General features: G+C 41.7%; 2 protein-coding genes and 1 long non-coding RNA gene across 5 annotated transcripts; 1 reads left to right on the top strand and 2 right to left on the bottom strand.

Moving 5' to 3' along the window:
* Positions 1–509: 509 nt before the first annotated feature.
* On the bottom strand, positions 510–6,322 carry cept1b (choline/ethanolamine phosphotransferase 1b). The gene is made up of 8 exons (XM_072665367.1): positions 5,990–6,322; positions 5,636–5,783; positions 5,416–5,557; positions 3,903–3,987; positions 2,919–3,050; positions 2,448–2,606; positions 2,187–2,312; positions 510–1,295 (listed from the first exon to the last, which is right to left on the bottom strand). Exons 1-8 carry the CDS (start codon positions 6,320–6,322, stop codon positions 1,179–1,181), a joined length of 1,242 nt encoding a protein of 413 aa, XP_072521468.1. The 3' UTR covers positions 510–1,178.
* Positions 6,318–8,159, bottom strand: LOC140542595 (uncharacterized). Its single transcript, XR_011978146.1, has 3 exons — positions 7,895–8,159; positions 6,485–6,544; positions 6,318–6,387 (listed from the first exon to the last, which is right to left on the bottom strand). It is a non-coding gene; the product is annotated as an uncharacterized lncRNA (long non-coding RNA).
* stk38b (serine/threonine kinase 38b) lies at positions 7,726–24,580 on the top strand. Of its 3 annotated transcripts, none has more exons than XM_072665365.1 (14): positions 7,726–7,797; positions 12,531–12,667; positions 15,010–15,061; positions 15,250–15,372; positions 15,536–15,619; positions 15,793–15,916; positions 16,217–16,371; positions 16,918–17,020; positions 17,352–17,413; positions 17,795–17,912; positions 18,696–18,819; positions 19,212–19,307; positions 19,550–19,644; positions 20,363–24,580. In XM_072665365.1, the coding sequence occupies exons 2-14, from the start codon at positions 12,537–12,539 to the stop codon at positions 20,503–20,505; spliced, it is 1,410 nt and encodes a 469-aa protein (XP_072521466.1). In that variant the 5' UTR covers positions 7,726–7,797; positions 12,531–12,536; the 3' UTR covers positions 20,506–24,580. The 3 variants fall into 3 exon arrangements, with proteins under 3 accessions (XP_072521466.1, XP_072521467.1, XP_072521465.1); XM_072665366.1 differs by lacking the exon at positions 7,726–7,797 and adding an exon at positions 10,421–10,647 and having other exon boundaries at positions 20,366–24,580; XM_072665364.1 differs by lacking the exon at positions 7,726–7,797 and adding an exon at positions 10,421–10,647.
* The last annotated feature ends 709 nt before the right edge of the window (positions 24,581–25,289 follow it).

The following is a 25,289-nucleotide window of genomic DNA, read 5'->3' as shown; positions in this document are numbered from 1 at the left end:
AGCTGCCCAGTGACTTCTATTGAAAGTATGTTTAGTTTCAGATTGCGTTTTCTGTTCTGGGAAACAAACTAAAATAACATCCCGTGGTAATTGACCATACACACAGATACAGCAGATAGAGACCAGGATGAAAAAACGCTACTAAACTACCTTTAACCCTATCAGACATGTCAGTCAGACAGTCTTAAAAATGAAGGTTTCTAAATTGTTCAGAATTTATAGTTTTTATATTATATATTATAGCCAGGATAGAGCACCTCCCATGTACAGAGATTCTTCAATCTTTAAAGATGCTGAGAACCATTGTGGAACCTTCATTTTTAAGACATAGATATAGGTCATAGATATAGGTGAATCTAAAGTGAGAACAAGCTTATGTTTAGATTAACAGTACAAAAAGCTTCCTTGTTCTATGTGTAAAAACACAGTCAGAGGTTACCACTTTCTGCAATATGAAGCAAAGTGAGAGATGATACTTGTTACTACAAAACAAATCAGTACAGTCTTCATGTGTCTAAATAAGGACTTACAAACAGCTTTAATAATAATAATAATAATAATAATAACAATGATAACAATAAAAATAAAAATAATACATTAGTAGCAGCAGCAGCAACCCATGACAACGCAGAGTCATTATTCATGTGGACTGAAGTTCTTCTTTTACATTTAAATCAAATGAGAAACTTGTGTAAGCAGAATTTTAAAAACAAAGACAAGGCATGCAATACTGAGAACGAGAAAAGTGAATGCCTATGAAAGCAAATTGGAACAGGAAAAAACAAACAAGGAAGCCTATTCAGACTCACTCCCACTGTTTTCAGCTTTAATCTGTTATTTAAAAGGGAGTACCTAAACAAGTATTCTCACAGAAATGAGTGGGAGTGTATTAGCACCTGTTATTACACCATTCACCCGCCTTCCTTACAGATTGCATTAGTTTCTTATAGTAATAATTTAAATAAAGCAAACACACACCTTCGTCAGCTCTCAATAACACTCAAACCACCAGAAACACCAGTATAAATTCATAATTACTCCTTCTACAAATCACTAATTCACTTAATCTTCCTCCAGACACGGCGTGAGAGACACAGGCAGGCAAACACACATATAAACACACACACACACACACACACACACACACAGCAGAAAGTCAGTGGCAGCGTTGCTTGGTGTTACTGAGCTGCTCCCAAAATTGGAGGTTTGATTTTAAAGACAAAGATATGAAGATGTGACGCGATCTGATTACACACACTCACACAGTAGCGCACCAGGTCAAACAACGACAGCACCTGCCAATCAAACAGTTTGTTACAATTAATTAATGCAGAAAGAGAAGAATAATGCTGACAATAGTGTTTTTAATGAAGAGTGTTCAATAAGAATCTGTGTTACAGTGTAGATTAGGGCTGGGTGATAACAAGGTAAAAAGGTAAAGGTGCACGTATTTGTCACTGTACACTGTACAGCGAAATGTGTCCTCCGCATTTAACCCATCTGGTAGTGAACACACACTCACACACACACACGTGTTAGGGGCAGGGAGTACACACACACACCCAGAGCGGTGGGCAGCCAACTCCAGCGCCCGGGGAGCAGAGAGGGTAAAGGGCCTTGCTCAAGGGCCCCAACAGTGGCAGCTTGCCGAGTCCGGGTATCGAACCCACAACCCTGTTATCGATATCCCGGCGCTCTAACTGCTGAGCCACCACTGCCCACAGGCGATATAATCGGGTATTGCTGATTACCGACCAGCAATATTTCTACATGGAAAACTAACTTGGCTAGACCTTGTTTTATTTTAGCTTGTCAGATAATATTAGGGATGATACAGATTTTTGGAACAACAGGATACAGTAATGGCTGTTGTCATTCAGGGGCTGCAACTATTCCGTTTTGAATATGGCTTTTATGTGTGACGTTCTATTGCTTTGTTGGTGCAGGGCACTACTAAGTTTCACAATATACACCAAAAAATCTGAATGCCAGAGAGCTTTCACACTAATGATAGCAAACCGTTTCCTTTTTTTGTATAAACCACCTTAATTACACAGCTGTTACAGAAACGTAATAGGCCTACTTAATATGAAATGTGACCAAAATATGAACTATTGCTTAGATATCAACCAGCCCTAATTTAGAAGTTAAACCTTAGATGTACATCTGATAAAAGTTGATCTTACCAGTGCGATCCAAAGCACTAGATACTCGTCAATAAAACTGTTGAAATACTGATTCAGAAACAGAAGGCCAGGGCCCAGAAATGCCACGTCATAAAGATGCATTTCGCTTTTTGTCATGTGTGCAACCTGTTAGGAAGGAAAAGTGAACATGGAAAACATTGAAAACTAGACATCAAAACAAGTCTTGCTCAAATGTTCCATTCTACAATATAACTGCGGCACCATTAATGGTTAAATGGAAAATTTCAATATGCTACTCACCACTAATTTGTTGGTTATTTTGGCAGAAACAAAGCCAAAGGCCAGAATATAAAGACAGGGGTGTTTTTCAAACAGCTGGATAGCAGATTTCTTATAAATCATCATAGCGAGCAATATAACAGAGCCTATGTGCAGGACTGGAGATAACACACTGGTTCCCTGAAAGAAAAGAAAACAACATTTCTATAAAATTATCTCCAAGTGAACCTTCTGTATTTTCTGTGTCTTTTTAAAATGCTCTGATATAGCACCAAAAAGAGTGTGCTATGGTTCCATGAAGAACCAAGAGATAAGCATGAAGAACCTTTTACGTCGACTGTTTTAAACCTTTAGGTTCTTTACACTACTTTTACAAAAATGGATATGTATGCAACCAAGTTTGTTTCTTCTATGACTTTGCTCAAAGAACCCTTTGTGCTACTTTTATTTTATATCAGAAGGAATCTTATAGGACAGCGAATGGGAACTCACCGCTATTGTGGATCCGTTTTTGCCCACTCCTCCTGTAAAAATGACTCTGAAATAACTTGTACAAGAGACCACCGCACCCACGAATGTGCAGAGCGCCGGAACTATTTTCATCTGGATGTTTAACACGGGGATCTATCAGAGAGGAGAGTCAGACTGTGTCACATCAGTTTCTCTGGATTTCATTACAAATTCAGAACATGAATAATCCAAAATACGTTAGTGTACAGATGCAAAATCATATATATTTCAGATTAAAAATTAGCACAGACTTCAAAAGGCAAATTACATTAGTTAATGTTAACAGCTTATTAGTTATTAGATATTGGCTATGTTTACATGCAGGCTTTAATAATTCAACTAGCAGATCAGTCAGAATTAAAAAAACTAAACGAATACCTAAATCAGAAACTCACTGGGAGATTGTGACAACAATCTGTTGCAGCTAATGAAAGACATAAAGTTCTAACGAATAGATTTTATTTCCTTAAAGGCACTGTATATGATTTCAGTCCAATAATTCAGCGAATGTGGTCTTGCGGTTTGCTAGCTCTCCGGTCTGTTTGCACACTGGAAAAAAGTCTGGTCTTCCTGACAAACGAAAGATCTGACAAACAAAAGTCGAACAAAAAGTTCAGTTGTGTTTTCGAATGTTTGTGATAGATAATTACAACTGGTTTGGTTAACAGCAGCAACTGTAGCAACATTATATATACTACACGATACGATATTAACATTATACCATTTGTTTTATGGCCACAGATATCTGAGTGACCGAGTTTCTGAAGGAGCACTGAAGGAAGGGGTGTGTTTGTTTCGCTATTAAATTTCTGTTCAAATATTAACCGCCATTCTCCAGAATCATATACAGCGCCTTTAAAGCTGCAGTCACACTTTAGACATTTTTAGTTTGTGTTGCCTCTGCAAAGTGCATGTAAACATAAATGCTGTAGTGGTTTCATAATCAGTGGTGAATCTCTGAATTACCAGAGCCTGCCAGAAAGCCGATCCGCCCACAGCAGCCAGCAAATACATGATAATAATGAAGATCTGCACCTCAGTCACGTCAATGCTGAGTGAGAGGGGGGGGGGAGAAAGCAGAGTTAGATACAGCCATAATCACACTCTCCTAAAGGCCATGTCTGCTGCGGCACAGCCAGGAGCCAATCAGGGACCAGTGCTGTACACACACACAAGCAGGTATCTGTCTGGTATCTGATGTGTATACTTCTACCCTACAAGGAACAATGCTAGGCGAACAAGTAGTAAACTTGTGTGTGGGGGGTATTAGAGATGAGGTCCAGTGTTTATTAGCAACATTAGCCTAGCATCTCCTAACTAAAGCAGTACATGCCAGATAGCCAAAATGTCTTGGTTGATTGATTGAATCTGGGTCTGAGATCAATGACACTGTGATTTTACACTAAATTGTTGCTCTAAGGTAATGACCACTAGCTAAACCTTCAGCCTTGAATCATTATAGATTGAAGTTTTGAGTCCTATAGTTTATTCATATTATATAAAAAAAAACTATATTTAAAAAAAACTAAAGAATAATAACTAAGAACTAAAGAATCATAAAATTTAAATTTTAATCAATCTCTATTAGTTCAAACCAACATCACATTTTGTATTCCACAAGTATTGCCCAGATAGATTTTACATGTCACAAGTTTATTTAACAATTTTTACCTCATCTAGGAAAACCCCTACAGGTCAAACTAATTAACACATAATAATCATTACAAATAAATAAATCAGTTGATTAATATAATTAACTTTTGAGCAGATTCCACAGGCATGCAGTTCACTGCTAGGTCACTGACTGAATATATTTGAAGTGGATCAGTTATTCATGCAGTGCAGGAAAATCAAGCAGCTGATTGGTTGGCTGCTGTTGTTAGCGTGGCCGTGATTGGCTGCATGGTGCTCAGTTTTACCGTTAGGTTCCAAAATCTGGGCCCGATGCTAGCAGTGAAGGTATGTAGAAGGGCCAGGCTGAGCTGCAGCTCAGTGATGTCAAATCTGTACATCCCAGGACAGAGATACCATCACAACAGCGCTCCCTGTGGCCAACTACTGGTCATACAACTCTATTGAAGCACACTCATACATCTGCTTCTTCTGTAATCAAGGGTCATTTGCCCTACAGCAGTTTAGCCCCATCTATTCACCCCACAACAGTTTAGCCCTACCAATTCAGTCTCCAGTACTTTGGCTCCACCCATTCAGCCGACAGACATCCCTCTGACAGGGCTTATGTTAAATACAAAAATGACAAACGTTAAGTTTACTTATTTAAAATGATTTTGTTTACAGTGTAGCAATGGTGTTATTATGTGTTGTTAAGATATACTGTTTTGAATGCTAGTGCGCGGCTGTGGACACAGCCCAAGGTTTTCAAGTGGCAAACAAAGCATCCGAGTAAGAGTCTCTGTTGATGCAGTAAACGTAAATAACGGGTTAGTGCTCCACGCCGGGTGCTCAGTGAACCACTCACATGCCGAAGCGCAGAGTGCCGGAGACGTAGGTCTGCCAGTGTGCGCAGTAGAACATAAACATGCCCGCAAAGCAGCAGAAAAACATCCAGTCTGGATTCGTCCCCAACTGAACTGCAATACTGGTGCCCAGTACCACAAACACTGCACAGAGAAAGAGAGGGAGTTAGTCATGACTTGTGTTGGATGTAGTGAAGTGTGTAGGTGTTTGTTACGGCCCACCTGTGGAGAGAGAGTCACAGCCATGGTCAAACAGCTCCCCCAGTGGTGAGCTGCTGTTAGTGCGCCTCGCCTGCTTCCCGTCTATGGCGTCCAGAGACTGATACACAAACAGGCCCACCGCACACAGCAGGTATGCCCAGAGAGGAGCCTAAACACACAACATACACCTCATTATACAACAACACAACTATCACTATACACACATTGAACTATCTGCCCTGTATAAATGTATTATTTGAAAGTTATTAATCACAAAACAACTGTTTACAATGAATTAGTAAAGCTGTATCTAAACAGAATGAATCATAAAGTATATCAGTAAATCTATCTGTACTAAATGAATCAGTCTTGTACCTGTTCAGTGGCGGTGGGGCAGTAGTACACCAGCACAAGTGTGGTGAAGATGTTGGTTGCCAGGCCAACGACGGTGATGAGGTTGGGAGCAATCCAGGGGGGCATGCGGCACACCAGCCACTCCCAGTAGCGTTGCATGATGGGCTCCAGCAGCGATCTGCCGCTGCTGCTATAGCGGTGCTCCTCCAGTCGCTTTAGCTGGTGCCGGGACAGCACTGGGGCGGGCAGCTCGATAAGCCGCCGCAGGACCGCAGGAGACAGCCAGCAGGTTGAGTCCATGCCCTGCTCCCCCCGGCCCCCCCGCCGGCCCTTCACCCCTGCCTGCCCACTCATGACCCCCCCAGCACACCCCAACCTGCCTCCAACAGCCGCTCACCCACACTGCGGCCGTGCTACACCTAAATACAAACACTGTGGTTACTATTACGGAAATGAGATGCACTGATGTACTGAAATTTAACAGCCTGTTTCTCATTGGTTGTGGCATCAGCTTACCTTTTCTCCCAGTTCTGAGGTACACACCTGGGCCACCCCTCCCCACACACACTCCTCTGGCTGGAAAGGGGAGAGATTAATCAGTAGCTGTCTCTAATGTTCTAAAGAATACACAGCTTCAGTAATGTACTGATTATGAATTGCATTTAATTACTGTACTTAACTTAAATTAGTCTCAGCACTAAGGAACAACTGTACTCCACCCTCTGTGGGAGCTTGTCGGCTGTACTGTTGCGTGTGTGTTGCTCTTGTATTGATGCTGCGCTCCATCTAATGAATAGCTTTAATTCAGAATGTAATCTCTGTTTCAGAAGGGTGTGTAATCTCATTACTGTGCAGGATTACAGTTAGCACCGTTCTGTAGTGCAGATGTATAATCCTGCTGTGTGTTTAGTCACTCCTGAACCCTGTAGCACAGAAATAATACACACAGGAGTCCTTCAGACTTTAAGTGTCCTAAAGTGCTCCCACTGAACACTCTCCAATACTGAGAGTGATGAAGATTATCTAACCAGTCCTCACCCCAACACAGTAGTGTGTTTCAGCGTTGGGTAGTTTCGCTTAGCAGTCAGTACTTTGTCTTGACAGGCAGTAATGTGGTGTGACATAGAAAGGGTCAGTCAATATGGCTTAGGTGTCAGTAGTTTAGTGTGCCACAGGAAGGGTAAATATTGTGGATTAATGGTCAGTAGTGTGGTTTAGCAGTTAGAAGTACAGTGTGACATAGGAAGGGTCAGTAGACTGGATTAGCAGTCAGTATTCCAAAGTAAAGGTCAGTGTTGTGGATTTGTGGTCAGTAGTGTAGTTTGACACAGGAAGGGTCAGTAGTGTGGCTTAGTGGTCAGTAGGTTACTGTGACATTACTCACCAAGGGTCAGTAGTGTGGATTATCGGTCGGTAGTGTGGCTTAGTGGTCAGTAATCTGACAGTGGTCAGTAGGTTATTGTGACACAGGAAGGATCAGCTGTGTGGATTAGCAGTCAGCAGGTCAGTATGAAGGGAAAGGGTCAGTAGTATGTAGGCAAAGCGTGACGTAAGACGGGTCAGTAGTGCACAATGACGTTATACTCAGAACTACCTAGCTAGAAGAGCACAGCTACACAGCTAATGGAAGTCCTTCAAGGATGAGACGAGCAGCCGGACCTGACCGCAGAGAGTGGACATGGACCCCTGTAGGCTGAACCGAGCTCGGACTGGGGGTTCCTCTGCGCGTTGACTGTCTGCGCTAGCTCCCCCTATAACTGTGCTAAAGGCTAACTAGCTGTCTCGCACCGCCACGTTCTGGCTTCTAATGCTTGTGTTCTGGCATTCCGGTGAGATCGGCAGTGCTGTCTGCACCTCCCGTCAGTAAACAACTGTTTACCGTGTTGTTTGTTGTTTACGTGCGTGTGTGTTTGTGCGGTCACTGACCTGCTGAAGACGCAGCGCTGTTTCCGGAATGTGGTGCAGAACGGCTCAGCAACAACACACACTCTCACAGGTGCTGTTCGGCCCTCAGCTGGGGTAAAGGTTAGATCCCCTAAAACACACCGATCTTTGGGTCAGTACCACACACACACACACACACACACTCACACACACACACACACTCAGCACGTAAAACTCGCCGGCCGCTGCGTCGCAGTTCAGCAGCAGGGGCTTCTGGAACGTCAAAGCGGCGCGACGCTGCGCAGACTGCCACCCGACAGGGCAGAGTGGGCAGAGTTACACTGCGCATGCGTATTGTACTGTCCACAACATTACATAGGATCTGCAATGAAATAGAAATACATGATCTAAAATATACAATATAAAATATTAAATCTGATGGTTATAGAGTAACATAGTATCTGAACTTGTTTTATACTTAAGGCTGGAATAGAGATATGATCATGTTTGCTAATATTAGCTATATTAAAGATATTTTTTAGCATTGTGAAAAAGTTTTGGCCAGATATATTTGAGAGAATATGATGGTTACATAATGTACACAGAGGTTATATATATCTTTTATATATATATATATATATATATATATATATATATATATATATATATATATATATATATATAATGTTATTTAATGATTATCTGTTATATATATATATATACATATCAAGAGGCCCAAAAATTCTCAATCTGGGAGAATGTGATGATGGACTGCACTTTTAAAGCTTAAAGGCAATATCTAAACATATATATTATTGTCTCTACTTCCTCCGGAAGCTGAGAAAGGCCCGTCTCCCTCCACCCATCCTCACCCTCTTCTATAGGGGAACCATAGAGAGCATCCTAAGCAGCTGCATCACTGCCTGGTTTGGGACCTGCACAGCCTCTGACCGCAAGTCCCTCCAACGCATTGTGAGGACAGCTGAGAAGATCATCGGAGTCTCTCTCCCCTCCGTCATGGACATTTACACCACCCGCTGCATCCGCAAAGCAACCAGCATTGTGGATGACTCCACCCACCCTTCACACAGTCTGTTCTCCCTCCTGCCATCAGGAAGAAGGTACCGCAGCATCCGGTCCAACACGACCAGACTCTGCAACAGCTTCTTCCCCCAAGCCATCAGACTCCTCAACACAACTCAACTCCTGAACTGATATCTTACACTCTCCCTCTCTCTCTCTCTCTCTCTCTCTCCCTCTCTCTCTCTTTCCAACCATTTATCCCAGATAACATGGGAAGCATTTTTTTGCACAAGCATTTGCACTGATAACTTTACTACCTCACTGGACTCTATTTATCGCACATTGCACAACTTGCACACTACAGTCATTATTTATTATCCTCTGTCTGTACTGTGTTGTCTGTCCGCACTTGTTTGTTTGTTTGTGTTGCACTTGTGTCTTGTATGCACTGTCTATGTTGCACCATGGTCCGGGAGGAACGTTGTTTCGTTTCACTGTGTACTCTGTATGTAGTTGAAATGACAATAAACCCACTTGACTTGACTTGACTTGATCTATAACTATAACATATATAAAACTATAACTATGTATACTTTATATCATATATATATATCATATATATATCATTTTAATATTAGAACAGATATATAGCCATGTTTGCTAAGATTAGCTACTATATGAAGAGTGTTTTTAGCAAAAGAATATAATGATGGACATGGAACCTAAATGCAATAACAACTGTATTTATAACACTGTCATGTATGCCAAGAGTAGCCACGTTTATCTATAGCTAGCTACTGTGTTTAAGAGTGTTGTTAAAAGTTAGTTCAAATATTTCTGGGAGAAGAAATTGTTCTATTTCTGTGATGATGTGCATGGATGTTAAAGGCAATGTCTAAACATGAATAGGTATTAGAAATTATTAGAATATCCATGTTTGCTTAGATTAGCTTTAGTTAGCAATGATAAAAAATATTTGTATCATTGTGATCATTGTGCAGTTTTCTTTGGGATCAATAAAGTGTTATTTTATCTTATAATTTTGAAGTGCTAAATGATCATATTAATCATATTTCTAATATTAATAACAATGATGTCCAGTTTTGCTAACATTAGCTAAGCTTAACGACATTAATGAGTTTTGTGAGCCTTGTGGAAATGCAGTAACAGATATTTCTGGGTGAGTGTGATGATGGACTGCAGCAGATTAGGCTTTAAGGCTGTTTTAAAGGTTTTATTTAGATCTCTACAGACAGTTTGTCTGTATATGTGTGTCAGTAGCTAAGAGCAGTACTGTTGGGAACAGTGAGTGTATTGTGAAAGGGTGTGTGATTGCTAAACGAGTCCTGCACCGTTACTTGTGGTTTTGTGTGTGTGTGTGTGGCTATTTGTGTGTGTGTGTGTGTGTGTGTGTGTGTGTGTGTGTGTGTGGTGGGCGTGGCTTTCCGCATTTAGCCTGAAATTTCGCTTTTCCTCAGCTCGCTCGAGGAAGAGAGAGACAGAGAGAGAGAGAGAGAGAGCGAGAGAGAGAGAGAGAGAGAGAGAGAGAGAGAGAGAGATCTGAACTTTAAACACATGAAGAGTGTTTAAGTTAAGGAAGCTCGCGAGGACAGAACTTCAAAGCACATTTGTGTGTGTGTGTGTGTGTGTGTGTGTGAGTGTGAGTGTGTGAGTGTGTGTGTTTGCTGGGACTGGCTCGATGTCAGTTGGCCGAGAACAAAAGCCTCGAGAGGAGCATCCAGGAACAGAGCATAGACCAACTTCTAAAGCAGGTAAACAAGCCTTTTATTTACTAAAGCCGCGCGTGCCCGAGCCTTCCTCTGTGCGCGCTCACAGCTATGGGGGATATCGGTCCTGTCTGGTGTAAGAAAGTTTTCCTGACCACGTCATCGCTCTGGATTCCCCTTCAGGACTGTTCTCCTCGGTTCTCCCCTGTTCCTCAGCCCTACTGCTCAGACTGTAGGGGAGGCAGGTCCTCCTCTCAGCCCGGAGCTCCGGCTCCTGTAGGCCTTTACACAGAGACTAGTCACACTCACTTATTCAGCCACCGAATTTCCTCCAATGCTCTGCATAATCACACAGCTTAGATGAGAGCAAAGTCGCTCAGAGTTGGGTTTGGTGTGAAAAGCTCTGGTCCAGAGAAACTTGCCCAGTCAGAATTGTTCACAGTGGTGGTGAACTCACAGAAAGTTCTTCCACCAGATGGTTATGAATACACTGTCTAAAGCATGAGACACTGTTTTAACAGAGTTTTTAGAAGATTTTGGGTCACGGGTGCACACCATACAGCAGTTTGTACCGAGAACCAGGTGAATTAGGACCTAAAGCTGTGTGAGCATTAAAACTCAGAAACATCAGTGTCATTAGATTTGGTTTTCGGGTCCAGATTCAGTACAGACATGTTGTTTTATTGACTAATAGCCCGTTATCATCACAGTCATCACATCACCTTCACCACCTCATTACACAGCACCACTGCCATTACAGTCACATACCATCACACTCGCTGCTATCATCCCATCTCCATCACGTCACTGTTGTCATCACATTACCTCTGATCACCGTCATGATCAACACTATCCGTCACAATTTCAGTCATCACATGCATCATCACCATTACAAAAATCATCAGTCACAGTCAGCACTAACACCACAGTGATCACAGTCACCAACGGTTTCTTCGACCATTATCCCCATCATAAAAGCCATTACCATCAACATCACCGACATAATAACCATCGGCTGCTGAGTGGGAGTGGAGCTGTGACTCTATAACTGCCTTATATCACACTGCTTCACCTCTATACCAACTCAGCCTGTCTTTGTACCTCAGCTCACCTTCCAGCTCTTATAATCAACCAGTCAGCAATCAGTAATCAATAGTTAAGTACAATCAGTGTCATTTGATCAGGAATGTGATCAGTGTCGGGGTTGTGGATGTCTGTGTTCTCCTCTCCTGTTTTTGTTCTGTTCTGAGTTGACTCTAAAGTTAGTCACGTCTGCGGCGACTTCAGCCCACAAATCACACACTGCTCCTCTCTCTCTCTCTCTCTCTCTCACACACACACACAGTGGAGGAGAGGCATGTTCAGGCAGAGTTTATTTGTATTTGCGGCAGTGTGTGTGTGTGTGTGTGTGTTGAAGGTAAGATGGATTTTCATGGATTTGTTTTAAAACAGGAAGTGGTTGTAACTGGAGAATGTCTGGGCCGTGTGTTTTTTCACAAGCCATGCAAATTATGCAGTGTGTGTTTGTGTTTGTGGAAATAGACAATAGAAAAGCTCTGACTTGGTAAGGCATAATTGTTGTCATTGTTGTGCTAATAGTAACAATAAACGAGCAAATAATAACAGTATATTTGTGACATCATTATAAATGAACAAAATTAATACATGGCAAGTAATGTATAGCAATAAATAAAACAATAAATAAGTAAACTAATAATTATTAATAACATTTGATAACAGTTCTAATTCATGTCAAATAATCTAAAAAATAATGGTAATATGGTAATGGTAATAACAGTGTTATAGATTTTAATAATTTCATTATTAACAACAATTATAATAATTATTTTTTTTTTTCGAAATTAATGTGGCACATATTTAGGTCGTTTTTCAAACCTGGTGCTCAGTGGTGTGTGTGTTTGTTACAGGTAACCATGGCGATGCGGGGTCAGTCCTCAGGTTCATTGCTGAGTAACCACACCAAAGAGAGAGTGACCATGGCCAAGGTCACTCTGGAGAACTTCTACTCTAACCTCATCACCCAGCATGAGGAGAGAGAGATGAGGTACACACACACACACACACATACACACACACACACACTTACTTTTAGAAATATAAATACCGGGATTGTTGTGCACACTGCTTCGAATCCAGTGAACAACACTATTTAAAATCTCTAGTGAAACATGCCGCTGGTCAGTGTTATTTAACTACTGACCCCACCCACCGTATACTCAGAAATACTGACTGTGATGTAATCTGTTACAATGAATATATTGTCATATTGCCCCGTCCAGTTGACAGGGCAATATGAAGCTGCTGAGCTTCTAAACACACACACAGACATAGGAGCCGAACATTTAAAAGTTCAGTTCAGCGTAAAATCACAGAGTCACGATTAACTTCTGACCACAGATTCAGACGATCATGTTTGGTATTTGACATGTGCATCTTTAGTTAGAGATGCTAGGCTAATGTTGTAATGTTGTAATAAGCACTGGACGTAGACTGTCACCTGTCTCACCTCTGGAAACGCAAATGCCTTAAAATGTTTCTCAGAATCTTCATTAGTTTGGTAAATGGATGTGGGTTAGAATATGCTGTGACTGACTATACTTTAGTCTATAAACACAATCATCTTCTCCAAAGAGCTGAACGCTGAAGAAACCAGAACCTTCTGAACGGCTCCTTCAAGTGCTGACCCAGTTAATATAGAGACACTTTATTTCTTATTAACATTTAAAGAACCACAACAACCAACAGCCCAATCAATGTGGTGTGTGTGTATGTGTGTGAGAGAGAAGGAGAAGTGTCCTTCAGGGTTAGCAGAGCATGACCTGACACACACACACACACAGACCTCCTGTGGTTCTGCTCTGCTTACTGCACAGTTAATGTTTTTCATTTAGTGTCTGCACTGCTGCAAATGCTACAGTGACCTTGGATATCCTAAAAGTCCCTAAAATAAATTAATAACCAATAGAAATAATAATAATAATAATTATTATTATTACAGTTATTGGTATTGTGCTTATGGTTATTACTAGTCTGACTGAGAGAAGGGACAGAATTAAGAGAAAAAAGAAGATTCCAAATTAAAATTCCTCCAAAATCAAATTCCACCTTAAATGATGCAGACCAGAATGTAACAGCTGCACAATTTAAGGTGGAAAAGAAAATCCCAATAAGAAGTGGTGTTTGTAGGTGGGTGCAACACTTTGCTTCTACTGTGTGTTTTTGTTGTAGCACTGCTTTGACATTTGACACAAACCATCAGTCTGTCCATCAAATGGACGCTTTTCTATTAAGGTGGGCAGATCTTCCTCAAAGCTTTTCTGATTGGTCACTGGCCTCATCTGTCAGAATGGAGAAGTGATATTTATTTAAGAAAATAAAATGAATTTGTTTTTTTGTGAGCGCTGTCATAGTTGTCATCCTCCTTCCAGTCACTGCTTAGTAACCGTTTCTATCCTCCATTGTCTCAACTCTTTAGTTCTTTATCAGAGTTTGAATCTAAAGCTGCAGCAGGTCTACAGATCCACTAGGAGGTGATGTAAAAGGGGAGTCTCTGCCCCTCGCACAGACACTAATGATGTTGGGCAGTCTGGGCTGAGAGAGAGAGAGCACTGAGAGTTCAGACAGGAAGTGATGCGTGCAGTAAACACATGCAGGAGAGGAGACGCCCTTGCAGAGAGGAAGTATACAGAGGAACAGTGAGGAACGCTCAGTTCTGTTTAAAAAGGCTTATCCTTTATTACCCCCCCTGAGCTGCACCTACAGAGTCACAGTCCTAAATTATTTCTACTCCAACCTCTCCTTATCCCTTAGCGTTAAACACACTGTTTCTGTTACTGTACCCTCAACACTCCTATAAGTAAATCATCTCTGTTCTGATTGGCTGCCCTGTGCCCTGTGCCTCATTAACAAAGCAGTCTGGACTGAAACTGCTGTAGACTGAATGGACGAGTGTAATCTGCTCTTAGATGAATGGGTGGAGCTAAACTGCTGTAGACTGAATGGACGAGTGTAATCTGCTCTTAGATAATTGGGTGGAGCTAAACTGCTGTAGACTGAATGGACGAGTGTAATCTGCTCTTAGATAATTGGGTGGAGCTAAACTGCTGTAGACTGAATGGACAAGTCTAATCTGCTCTTAAATGAATGGGTGGAGCTAAACTGCTGTAGACTGAATGGACGAGTCTAATCTGCTCTAAGATGAATGGGTGGAGCTAAACTGATGTAGACTGAATGGACAAGTGTAATCTGCTCTTAGATGAATGGGTGGAGCTAAACTGATGTAGACTGAATGGACGAGTGTAATCTGCTCTCAGATGAATGGGTGGAGCTAAACTGATGTAGGCTGAATTTTGTTCATTTAAAATGAGCATTTGAACTTTTTTTCAGGCAGCAGAAGCTGGAAAAGGTGATGGAGGAGGAGGGGCTGCCTGATGAAGAGGTAAATTTGAGCCTTAATGTAAATGTTTACATTGATTTTTAAATAAATGAAGTCAGTTTATTAATTTACTCTCTTAACCTTTGTTTATTTAGCTTTATTTCATTTTAATTATTGCACTTATTGTGTCAACATCATCATGTCCTCATTAGGGTGGAATAGCATTTAAGGTGTTTGTGTGTGTGTTGTAGAAGCGTATGCGGCGTTCTCAGCATGCTCGTAAGGAAACAGAGTTCCTGCGCTTAAAGAGGACGAGACTCGGGCTGGACGACTTTGAGAGCCTTAAAGTGATTGGCAGGGGAGCGTTTGGAGAGGTAATGTCATACACACCACAATTATAAACATCACAACAAACACCCATATATACACCACAATAAACACTCAGATAAACACCACAATAAACACTCTCACTGATCAATCTGTGCACTCAAATTGAGGTATTGCCTATTACAACGTATGTGTGTGTGTGCGTATCAGGTGCGTCTGGTGCAGAAGAAGGACACGGGTCACGTATACGCCATGAAGATTTTGCGCAAAGCAGACATGCTGGAGAAAGAACAGGTGAAAAACACACTTTATTAAGTCTATTACATAGTGTAATAACTCTTATATTAACAGCTAATGCCAAGGTCATAAATAATAGAGTAATAACAGCTGGAATAAATGTGCAATAACTGAATGAATGAATGAGTGTACAATAACTAAATGAGTGTGTGATGGGTTGACGGGTTCAGGTCGGTCATATCCGTGCTGAGAGGGATATCCTGGTGCAGGCAGACAGTCTGTGGGTGGTGAAGATGTTCTACAGCTTCCAGGATAAACAGAACCTCTACCTGCTCATGGAGTTCCTGCCTGGAGGTGAGGAAGCAGCATTAAAGCAATAATTTAGTTCATCTGTCTGTCTGTCTGTTTATCTGTCAATCCATCTATCTGTATGCATCTGTCTGTATTTGTCTGCCTGTTGGGTTACCCATCTGTCTATGTTTCTATATAAATATCTATCTTTCTGCGTATATATCTGTCTATCCATTTGTCTATCAATCCATCTGTTTGTCTGTCTGTCTATCTGCATGCCTGTCTATCTGTCTATCTGCCTGTGTGTAAGTGTATATTGCAGTAGGGCAGTACAGCAGTGTGGTGTGGTTGCACCTCCTGTAGGTGATATGATGACGCTCCTGATGAAGAAGGACACTCTGTCAGAGGAGGAGGCTCAGTTTTATGTGGCTGAAACAGTTCTGGCGATCGACTCCATTCACCAGCTGGGCTTCATTCACAGAGACATCAAACCAGACAACCTGCTTCTGGACTCTAAGGTCTCTCTCTTTCTCTCTCTCTCTCTCTCTCTCTCTCTCTCTCTCTCACACACGTAGACCTTTACTCACACATATACAACATGAATGGTCTGTTTACCCTGCTGGATAGGTCTGTGTGTGTTTGTGTTATGCTGATGTTCAGGATGGAAGAGACAGCAAACATGCTCTCTCTCGCTCTCTCTCTCTCTCTCTCTCTCTCTCTCTCTATCCCTCTCCCTCTCTCTCTCTCTCTCTCTCTCTCTCTCTCTCTCTCTCTCTCTCGCCACACCCTCTTCCTCTTCTGCTTTTCTCTTCCTCCCCTCTTCAGTTTCTCTCAGAATATGCAATACTATTTAATGTAAACAGAACAGACAGCAGCACAAAAATAGACAATTATAGAGCAAAATAATATTATATATCTAAATAATGTATAATAATGTTAGGAAATCTGTATAAATCTAAATACAATGCTGCAAGCGTCTTTGACCAAGCTACTTATGCTTGAGAACATGTTATGGTGTAATATTTATCTCTGTATGTGTGTGTATGTGTATGTGTGTGTTACAGGGCCATGTTAAGCTGAGTGATTTTGGTCTGTGTACGGGTCTGAAGAAAGCTCACCGCACTGAGTTCTACAGAAACCTCAGCCACAGCCTGACCAACGACTTCAGTGAGTGGAATCACCTCCTCACATACACACAGCACTACATTTCCCAGCATGCCTATAGATGAGTGTGTCTACAGGTAATTAACTCTATATAACATTCAAATAAAACCAAATAAACATAGTCAGTGGTCAGTGAGTGTGTCTACCTGTAATTAACTTTATATAACATTAGAGGAAACCCAAATTTACAAAAAATCAGTGGTCAGTGAGTGTGTCTACCTGTAATTAACTTTATGTAGAATAATCCCAAATAAACATAGAGTCAGTGATCAGAGTTTCTATTGGTTTATAATGTGTACATCTGTGTGTCTGTGTGTGTGTGTGTTTGGGACAGCCTCGCAGAACATGAACTCTAAGAGGAAAGCGGAGACCTGGAAGCGGAACAGAAGACAGCTGGTAATAACACACACATGCATTGTTAAGATCACACTAATACTTCAACAAAATATCAGTCTCAGACTTGCTTAAATGGTTTCTGCCTTTATGACTCTATTAATTTTATCTATAAATGTTGTCATGCAGTAAGCACCATGCTAATCGGTGGGGCATAGGCTTCCATTAATTGTTAGCTACATTAGCCTCATAGCTTTAGTATTAACTGGTTGGGCAAACATGTTGTGGCGGATCATTTAAAGTAAGGATATTTGGCCAAACTATCACTTTAATGGCTTTAGGTATATAAGTATCCCGTAGTTTGTCTTAGTGCATGTTAAGGAAGTTATAATGCTGCATTTATGCACTTTAATACATTGGTCTTTGTTCTGTTCTTGCCCTTAGGCATTCTCCACTGTGGGCACCCCTGACTACATCGCCCCGGAGGTGTTCATGCAGACCGGCTACAACAAGCTGTGTGATTGGTGGAGCCTGGGGGTCATCATGTACGAGATGCTGATTGGTACGAGCTCCACTGTCTGACCTTACATTTGCATGTTGCCTTTAGCAACTCTTAACACCACACCATCCCCCAAACAACACTCCCTGAAGTCTGGGTTATAAGGACCCAAAATGGATTTGGGTCTTTTTTCTATTTTCAGCTATCTGTGTTGATGGCAGTCCCAAACTTGATTAACCACATACATTATATGAACAAAAGTATTGGGACGGTTGCTCCTTCATCGTTTCTTCTGAAATCCAGGATATTAAAAAGTGCTTATCCTTATATTTTGTCATAGTAACTGTTTATACTGTCCAGCGCTGTGAGGATTTAATAGCATTAAGCGACAAGAGCAATAGTGAGGTCAGGATACTGGATGATCAACACCCCATCTCATCCACAACTTCCCAACTCATCCCAAAAGGATTGGATTGTGCACCATCATTCCAGAGAACACAGTTCCACTGCACCACAGCTCAAGCCTGCCTGGCATGCCTCGCATTAGGCTTAGAGCCAATAAGTTCATGTTTATTTGCTCCTGAAAGCTGTGTGTGCTAAATGCATTCATTAGAAGGGGTGTCCACAAACATTTAGACATGTTGTGTAGGCAAAAGCTCATTCTGATGTTTGGATTGAGCATCATGATGAACATTACAGCTGCAGCTAAGAAGACTCTCTCTCTTCAGAGAATTTTCATTAATACACAATTCAATATCCAGTATTTTACACCAGCGGTGTTTTCCAGTGGCTCAGCCAATGAGATTAAACTCACATATAGTGTTCATTTTGTTTGTGTTTATGCAGGTTACCCTCCTTTCTGCTCAGAGACTCCTCAGGAGACATACAAGAAAGTGATGAACTGGAAAGAGACGCTGATCTTCCCCCCTGAAGTTCCAATATCTGACAGAGCAAAACACCTCATCCTCAGGTTAGCACCACACCTGTACACCCCAAACACCTCATCCTCAGGTTAGCACCACACCTGTACACCCCAAACACCTCACCCTCAGGTTAGCACCGCACCTGTACACCCCAAACACCTCATCCTCAGGTTAGCACCGCACCTGTGCACCCCAAACACCTCATCCTCAGGTTAGCACCGCACCTGTGCACCCCAAACACCTCATCCTCAGGTTAGCACCGCACCTGTGCACCCCAAACACCTCATCCTCAGGTTAGCACCGCACCTGTGCACCCCAAACACCTCATCCTCGGGTTAGCACCACACCTGTGCACCCCAAACACCTCATCCTCGGGTTAGCACCGCACCTGTACACCCCAAACACCTCATCCTCATGTTTATTGTGTGTGTGTGTGCAGGTTTTGCTGTGAAGCAGACCATCGTATCGGAGCTGCAGGAGTGGAGGAGATAAAGAGGAACCCATTCTTCGAGGGTGTCGATTATGACCATATAAGGTTTATTATTTGAAATGTATCATCTGTCTAGAACTCCCTTCCAGTGGTTCTTACTGTGGAATCTATCTAGGAACTGATCTATCTAGAAATAATTTTTTTTACTGTGGCATCTAGAACTCCTCTATCTCTATCTAATTTTCTAACAACTCTTACTGTGGTGTCTGTCTAGAGCTTTGAATAGTTGTTACTGTCTTTTGTTTGTGAGTTTAATGTAGTGTGTGTGTATGTATGTTTTCCTATAGGGAGAGACCCGCTGCTATTCCCATTGAAATCAAAAGCATTGATGACACCTCAAACTTCGACGAGTTCCCAGAGTCAGATATTTTACAGCCCGCTGGTGAGAATGTTTAGTAATGTTCATAATGGTCGTAATGTTTTGACATACAGCACTGTGCAAAGGGTTTGGTCCCCTATGAAAATTAGAATTAAAAACTTTCCTCCTAGGGCTTCTTACATAATCACCTTTGGCTTGGATGACACTAGCGGGATGTCGCTGCATGGGCTGTAATAGGTGACAAAAGGTGTTCATTATAGAGGTTAACTGGTCCACACTAGTGTGTCGATTACTCTGTACCACTTGGTGGAGTCTCTGTTCCCCTCTGGCATCCATGGCCCCTGGGGCACCACTGTTATGCCATTGGGAGGCACTCAAAATATGATAAGTTAATTCTCTGTACACCTTCACTACGACAGCTCTAGAACATCACAAGTTATTGGTTTCAAAGATACCACTACCACCTTTGTCCAAAAGGGCATGATAATAATGGATAATAATGGAAAACAGTAAAACTTCTAATTGAGTGCCTCCCAACCAGATAACAGTGGTGTTCCACGGGCCATTGATGCCAGAGGGGAACAATGTAGTACAGAGCAATCAGTTATCTAAGACTAAGTCCATGCTACAATGTCTCGCTAGTGTCATCCAAGCCATGGGTTGTTAGGTAGGTATTCATGGTATTCTAATATGAGTGTGCACATTACATACAATATTGTTCATGTTATATATTGTATTTTTTTTTTATATTTGTGTGTTTATGTGTGTCTGTGTTTTTCAGCAGCATCGGCTGTGGTCAGCGCTCATGTGGAGGCGGAGTATAAGAACAAAGACTGGGTGTTTGTTAACTACACCTACAAGCGCTTTGAGGGGCTTACAGCTCGGGGGGCCATTCCATCATACATGAAAGGAGGAAAGAGATGAGTGGATTGCCCCTGCCTTCATTCTGCACCGACACGCCCTCCCTCAGCACACACTTCACAAGACTAGCTTTAGAACCATTTAATTCAATTATACCTGCAAATAATCCAGTTTTATGTTACTGTTAAACTTTGGACACTGCTCCAACAGCTCCTACAACTCCAACAAACACAACTCCACCCAGACCCTCTGTGGCTGTACCTTTCACACTTTCCAGACAGTCCAGACTGCACATGACAAAGAGTGTCATTATATGATCATAGGACAAATCATGTCCTGTAATCATGACAGTAATGATAAACTTACTCCTGGTTGGATAATGCCGTTAGAACTATACTGATACAACGGGGTCCTGAGAGTTTTTTAACCTAGACAGTGTAAAACAGTAAAACACTGAGAGTGTGCAGCACTAAATATTCAGTTTGATTAAGGTAGACGATCCTAATCAGGCTGTTGCTGATATTAGAAAACCTGCTGTGTCTTTTTCCCTCACTGGGTTCAGCTCTACAGCAGTTCTACTGCTCTTTATTCTGCCTCATTAGAAGTTCGCACAGATGGAGCCCATGAGTATGACGTGTGCACTCACCTCCTAAATATGGTATTTCCATTTGACATTTGAAGACAGCATTAGTCCCTAGACTAATTGGTTGGGTTGGGTAATGATGAGGTGGGGTGGTGATCAACCAACATCCTAACACCCTTGATTTCGGAAGAAACATGAATGAATGAACGAGCAGGTGTCCCAATACTTTTGTCCACCAGTACCTCCTGCATCAGGTAGGGGACAGCTTACAACAGTTTGGGCTATGTTCATATTTACAGTTACAACTCTGATAGCGAGTTATCCACAAAGAGGGACTACCCACCTGTATGCGTTTACAAACACCCCGTTTACACCTGGTCACTTAATGTGTCTTAGGTATCAGGATAATATCTGGGTAAGGCCAAGACCTTTAAACAGAAACAAATCCAATCCCTTAAACCACTTTGGGAGCTGATCTGAGCCACATTGGAGCCTCATGTTATAGCAGTGTAAACGCATCTGTTTGTCAAAGACACCTTCTGCAACCAAACCCCTCCCAGTACAAACCAATCACCAGTAATAATAATGCAGAATTTGCATAATCTGTCCCACCCAGCAATTGGATTTCAATCACAATAACCAGAAATGCATTTTACTGCCAAGTTTAAATACATGTGGCTGAAATCTGATCAGGATACAATTCAGATACAAGTCACATGAAGTCACCTGGTGTTAAAGGGGTCTCTGGATCCCCCTTCACACCTGGCATTAAAAAGCGTCCTATGTGATCCGATCATTAGTGGCCAGCACAAAGTACATGTGTGAACTGTGTACAATGTGTTTCAAGAACGCACTGTAATCTGATCACTCAAACCAATTTTGGACGTGGTCAGAGACACTTATGACCACATTAGAGAGCAAAGCACCGCCCAGCTGTTAAATACATAACATTAATAACCGTGAGACCACACTGTCCTCACGAGTTAGCTATACACATTACAATAACTAACTAACTAATGGATGAAGGTGACATTCCTGGCCGGCATTATTATTATATTATTATATTGGTATATTAATATGTGCCATGCCCCTTTTCCAGCAGAAATAATGAATAAGAAGTCTGGTCACAGACGGTCACAGGACACGCATGTTAATGCCAGGCATGAACGGGGCCTGATTTGGTCAATACAGCAACCGTTCAATCCCATTCTAATGAGTGTTTCATTGCTTTGGAGGAATTAAAGATATACAGCTGTCTTTACCGTCACACAGTCACCATCCCTAACGATACAAATGAACAGATGGGCAGATGCTGAATTTCGTCTGTAGATGTTAAAGCAAAGCAGTCCCAACACTGACAGAACCAATCCCCTTTCACTGAAGGGTTTGTAAGTGTTCAACACAAAATCCACGGTAAATGTTTATTGACAGAATTCAGCATCTGCCCATTGACTTCTATATAATCAAATTTCAAGTGAACAGATTTTCCGTCCTTTTCGAAGTTTTAGGGGTCATGTTGAAACGATGTGCTGTGGTAACTGATCGTATGCTACAGATGCAGCAGATATACAGTCTGGAGTATTCTTTAATACAGTGGCACTGCTGGCTACAGCACACTTCTTATTAATACATACTGGATTTAATCAATATTTCCATATACTAACAATGTAAAGACATTTACTGTTCCCATCATTTATCAAACAAACACACACATCTGATTACTCTGTATGCTGGATTTTAACCAAAGGTTGATACTGTATGAGCTGAATGCAGACGGCTGTATTTCCTGTATAAGCTCTTTTTTAATGCTCTTCTGAAATTGTAATATATTTTTTATAACGTGTATTTTTGCTCTTCGCCTTTTGTGGTTATTTTTGTATCTTCTACTCAGAAGTTGAACAGATATTCTGCATTTTGAGTTGTTTGAGCTGTTTGCTTTGTAAGAAGTTGATCTGATGGGAGAAACCAAAGACGCTTAGTGGAGTTTCTGAGCTTCAGATGTTCCAGCTGTGGATCAGACACACATAAGTGCTTTTTTTATTACGTTTTCAGTCTGTACTCGTTCTCTAAATGTTGACGACAGAATTGAACCGGACTGAAATAATCCCCTTTAAAGGGAGAGACTGACGTTCTGCTCATTCTGATCCTGTTTCTCAGCTTTATTTATTTGTCTGTGTTTATCTGTGTGTTTAGAAGGTACTGTCTGAACATGATGCGGTACAGAGCTTTTAATAGTGCATATTCAAATACAATATCATGCCTCAGGCAGGAGAGGCCATTATTATGTTTATTATCTGTTGAATTATTTGTAACCGTTCTGTTTCTGTTTCTTTTTCTTTCGGTTTGATTTTTGTTCCCAGTCTGTATGTCTTAGAATATCAACATGGTTTTAAAGGAATATTACAGTATTTTTCATCTTATTCTATTTAGACTATAATTTCAACACAAGTCACTAAACTTAGATAAGAGCAGAAACATACCGGGCCCTATTTTAGTGATCTTTAGGTGAGCAATGAACCGCACACTGCACAGCTTTATTTAGGGCACGTCAGTGTGTCTTGGCCATCTTAACAACAGCAAAAGTATGCCTTCCATGTACTAAGTCTTTTAACTAATCATGGGTGTGTTGCACTAAACTAATCAGCATGTCACTCTCCATTTCCTTTAAGAGACAGGTGCGGTCTGACTTTGGCGGATTGCTATTTCAGTGGAGCATCGCGTACGGTCTGGGAAGGCTTTCTAAAGAGATGGAGCGCCTCGCCTCTAGAATAATCATATTTTATTTTGCACTCTCTATACTGTTGGCGTAAAAGTCTGCATTGCTGGCAACTGGTTTGCGCACTGCTACGTGTCCATGTGTGTGTAAGAAGCAGGGGTGTATGCAATGTTGGGCACGCACCTGTGTTGACTATTCACTGCCAAGATAGCAATGAATGCCTGACTGTAGGCTGTTGGCGGGGTGTAGGATAGCAATGAGCATCTCGACGCTCCTTGCGCAGGGTGTAAGATAGAGCCCACTGACTCGGAACTCCCTTATAATAGAAATCAGTGAGCAGATGCTCAATTCCATAAGTAGATATTTATGCAAAATACATCGTTTTTATATAGCACTCATATTTTCTCTAGTGAAAGGTGTTTGTAAACTAAGCTGATGTTTCAGGGGTAGGCTACTTTGATTTGCATTAACATTGACAGAGGGACTTCAGCATCTGCCCACTCACTTCTATTATGAGTGTAGAGTCAGTGTGTTTCTGTTCTTTCCTAAGTTCAGAGACTCATGTTGAAATGATAGTCTGTGGTAAGCAGCCGTACTCTACAGACACAGCAGGAGAAGAATAAGATGAAAAATACTGGATCACCTCTTTAGCATTTGTGTGTATACGTTCTTGAATTTCCACACACGTTTGGATGTGTGTGACGTTGTGTGTGTGTGTGTATGTATGACCCTTTGTTTTGTTTCTAGGTTAAATGTAAACTATCTAGAAACTGCACAGGTGCTGCAGTGGAAGCTGCTAGCTTTACAAAATCACACAATAAAAGCTTTCAGAAATCCTTCACAGCGCGTGCTGCCATTACTCTCCATAAACTGATGCTGCTCAGCATTCTCTGTTCTCTATAAATCCTCTTTACCTTCCCAGAGTAAATGGCTGTTCACTCACCCCGCCCGACTTGTTAGAAAACTGACCGCTGGGGTCCCCTTTACCTGCAGCAGACCAGCTGCCACCCACCAGACTGACCGCCAGGCTCCCCTGCCACTCATTTCACCCACCAGACTGACCGCAAAGCTCCCCTGCCACCCTGTGTCAGACCAGCTGTCCACCCTCCTGCCACTCATTGCTCATTACCATCTCTACTATGATTATAAGAGTTGTACCATATCATGATTATTATGATTGTTATATTATGATATTATAAATATAAGAGCACACCTGAGCAGTGGAACAGTCTTACGTGGCAGTTTTATTAATAATTTATTAATAGTTCTGACCAGAGGAGGATGGGTCCTTGTGATTCTTGGTTCGTCCCAAGGTTCCTTCCTCCAGCTCTGAGGGAGATTTCCCTCGCCACGGTCGCCTTTGGCTTGCTCACTGGGGGTCTTAGAAGTTGGACAGTTCCTTGTGTATGACTGATTTAAAGAGACATAAACAGAGAGAAGTGCTAGTAAACTGTAGAATACCAGTGCTTTTGTTATTGTTCATGTGTGGTGTGGCCATCTTGGATTTTGAACTCTGGGTTTCCAGGTAAAATTTTCTACCTGGAACCA

This window comes from Salminus brasiliensis, chromosome 21, assembly GCF_030463535.1.
Source record: "Salminus brasiliensis chromosome 21, fSalBra1.hap2, whole genome shotgun sequence".
NCBI lineage: Eukaryota > Metazoa > Chordata > Actinopteri > Characiformes > Bryconidae > Salminus > Salminus brasiliensis.
Note: the sequence above shows the minus strand (reverse complement) of the source record. Positions and strands in the feature narration are given on the sequence as shown.

Coding starts and splice junctions, on each gene's coding strand:
- stk38b (XM_072665365.1), top strand. CDS start 12,537: ATGGCGATGCGGGGTCAGTCCTCAGGTTCATTGCTGAGTAACCACACC. Junction 15,373..15,535: donor GCAGGGGAGCGTTTGGAGAG/GTAATGTCATAC, acceptor TGTGCGTATCAG/GTGCGTCTGGTGCAGAAGAA. Junction 17,021..17,351: donor CAGCCTGACCAACGACTTCA/GTGAGTGGAATC, acceptor TGTTTGGGACAG/CCTCGCAGAACATGAACTCT.
- cept1b (XM_072665367.1), bottom strand. CDS start 6,322: ATGAGTGGGCAGGCAGGGGTGAAGGGCCGGCGGGGGGGCCGGGGGGAG. Junction 5,784..5,989: donor GCCCCACCGCCACTGAACAG/GTACAAGACTGA, acceptor TTGTGTGTTTAG/GCTCCTCTCTGGGCATACCT. Junction 5,558..5,635: donor CTGTGACTCTCTCTCCACAG/GTGGGCCGTAAC, acceptor TTCTCTGTGCAG/TGTTTGTGGTACTGGGCACC.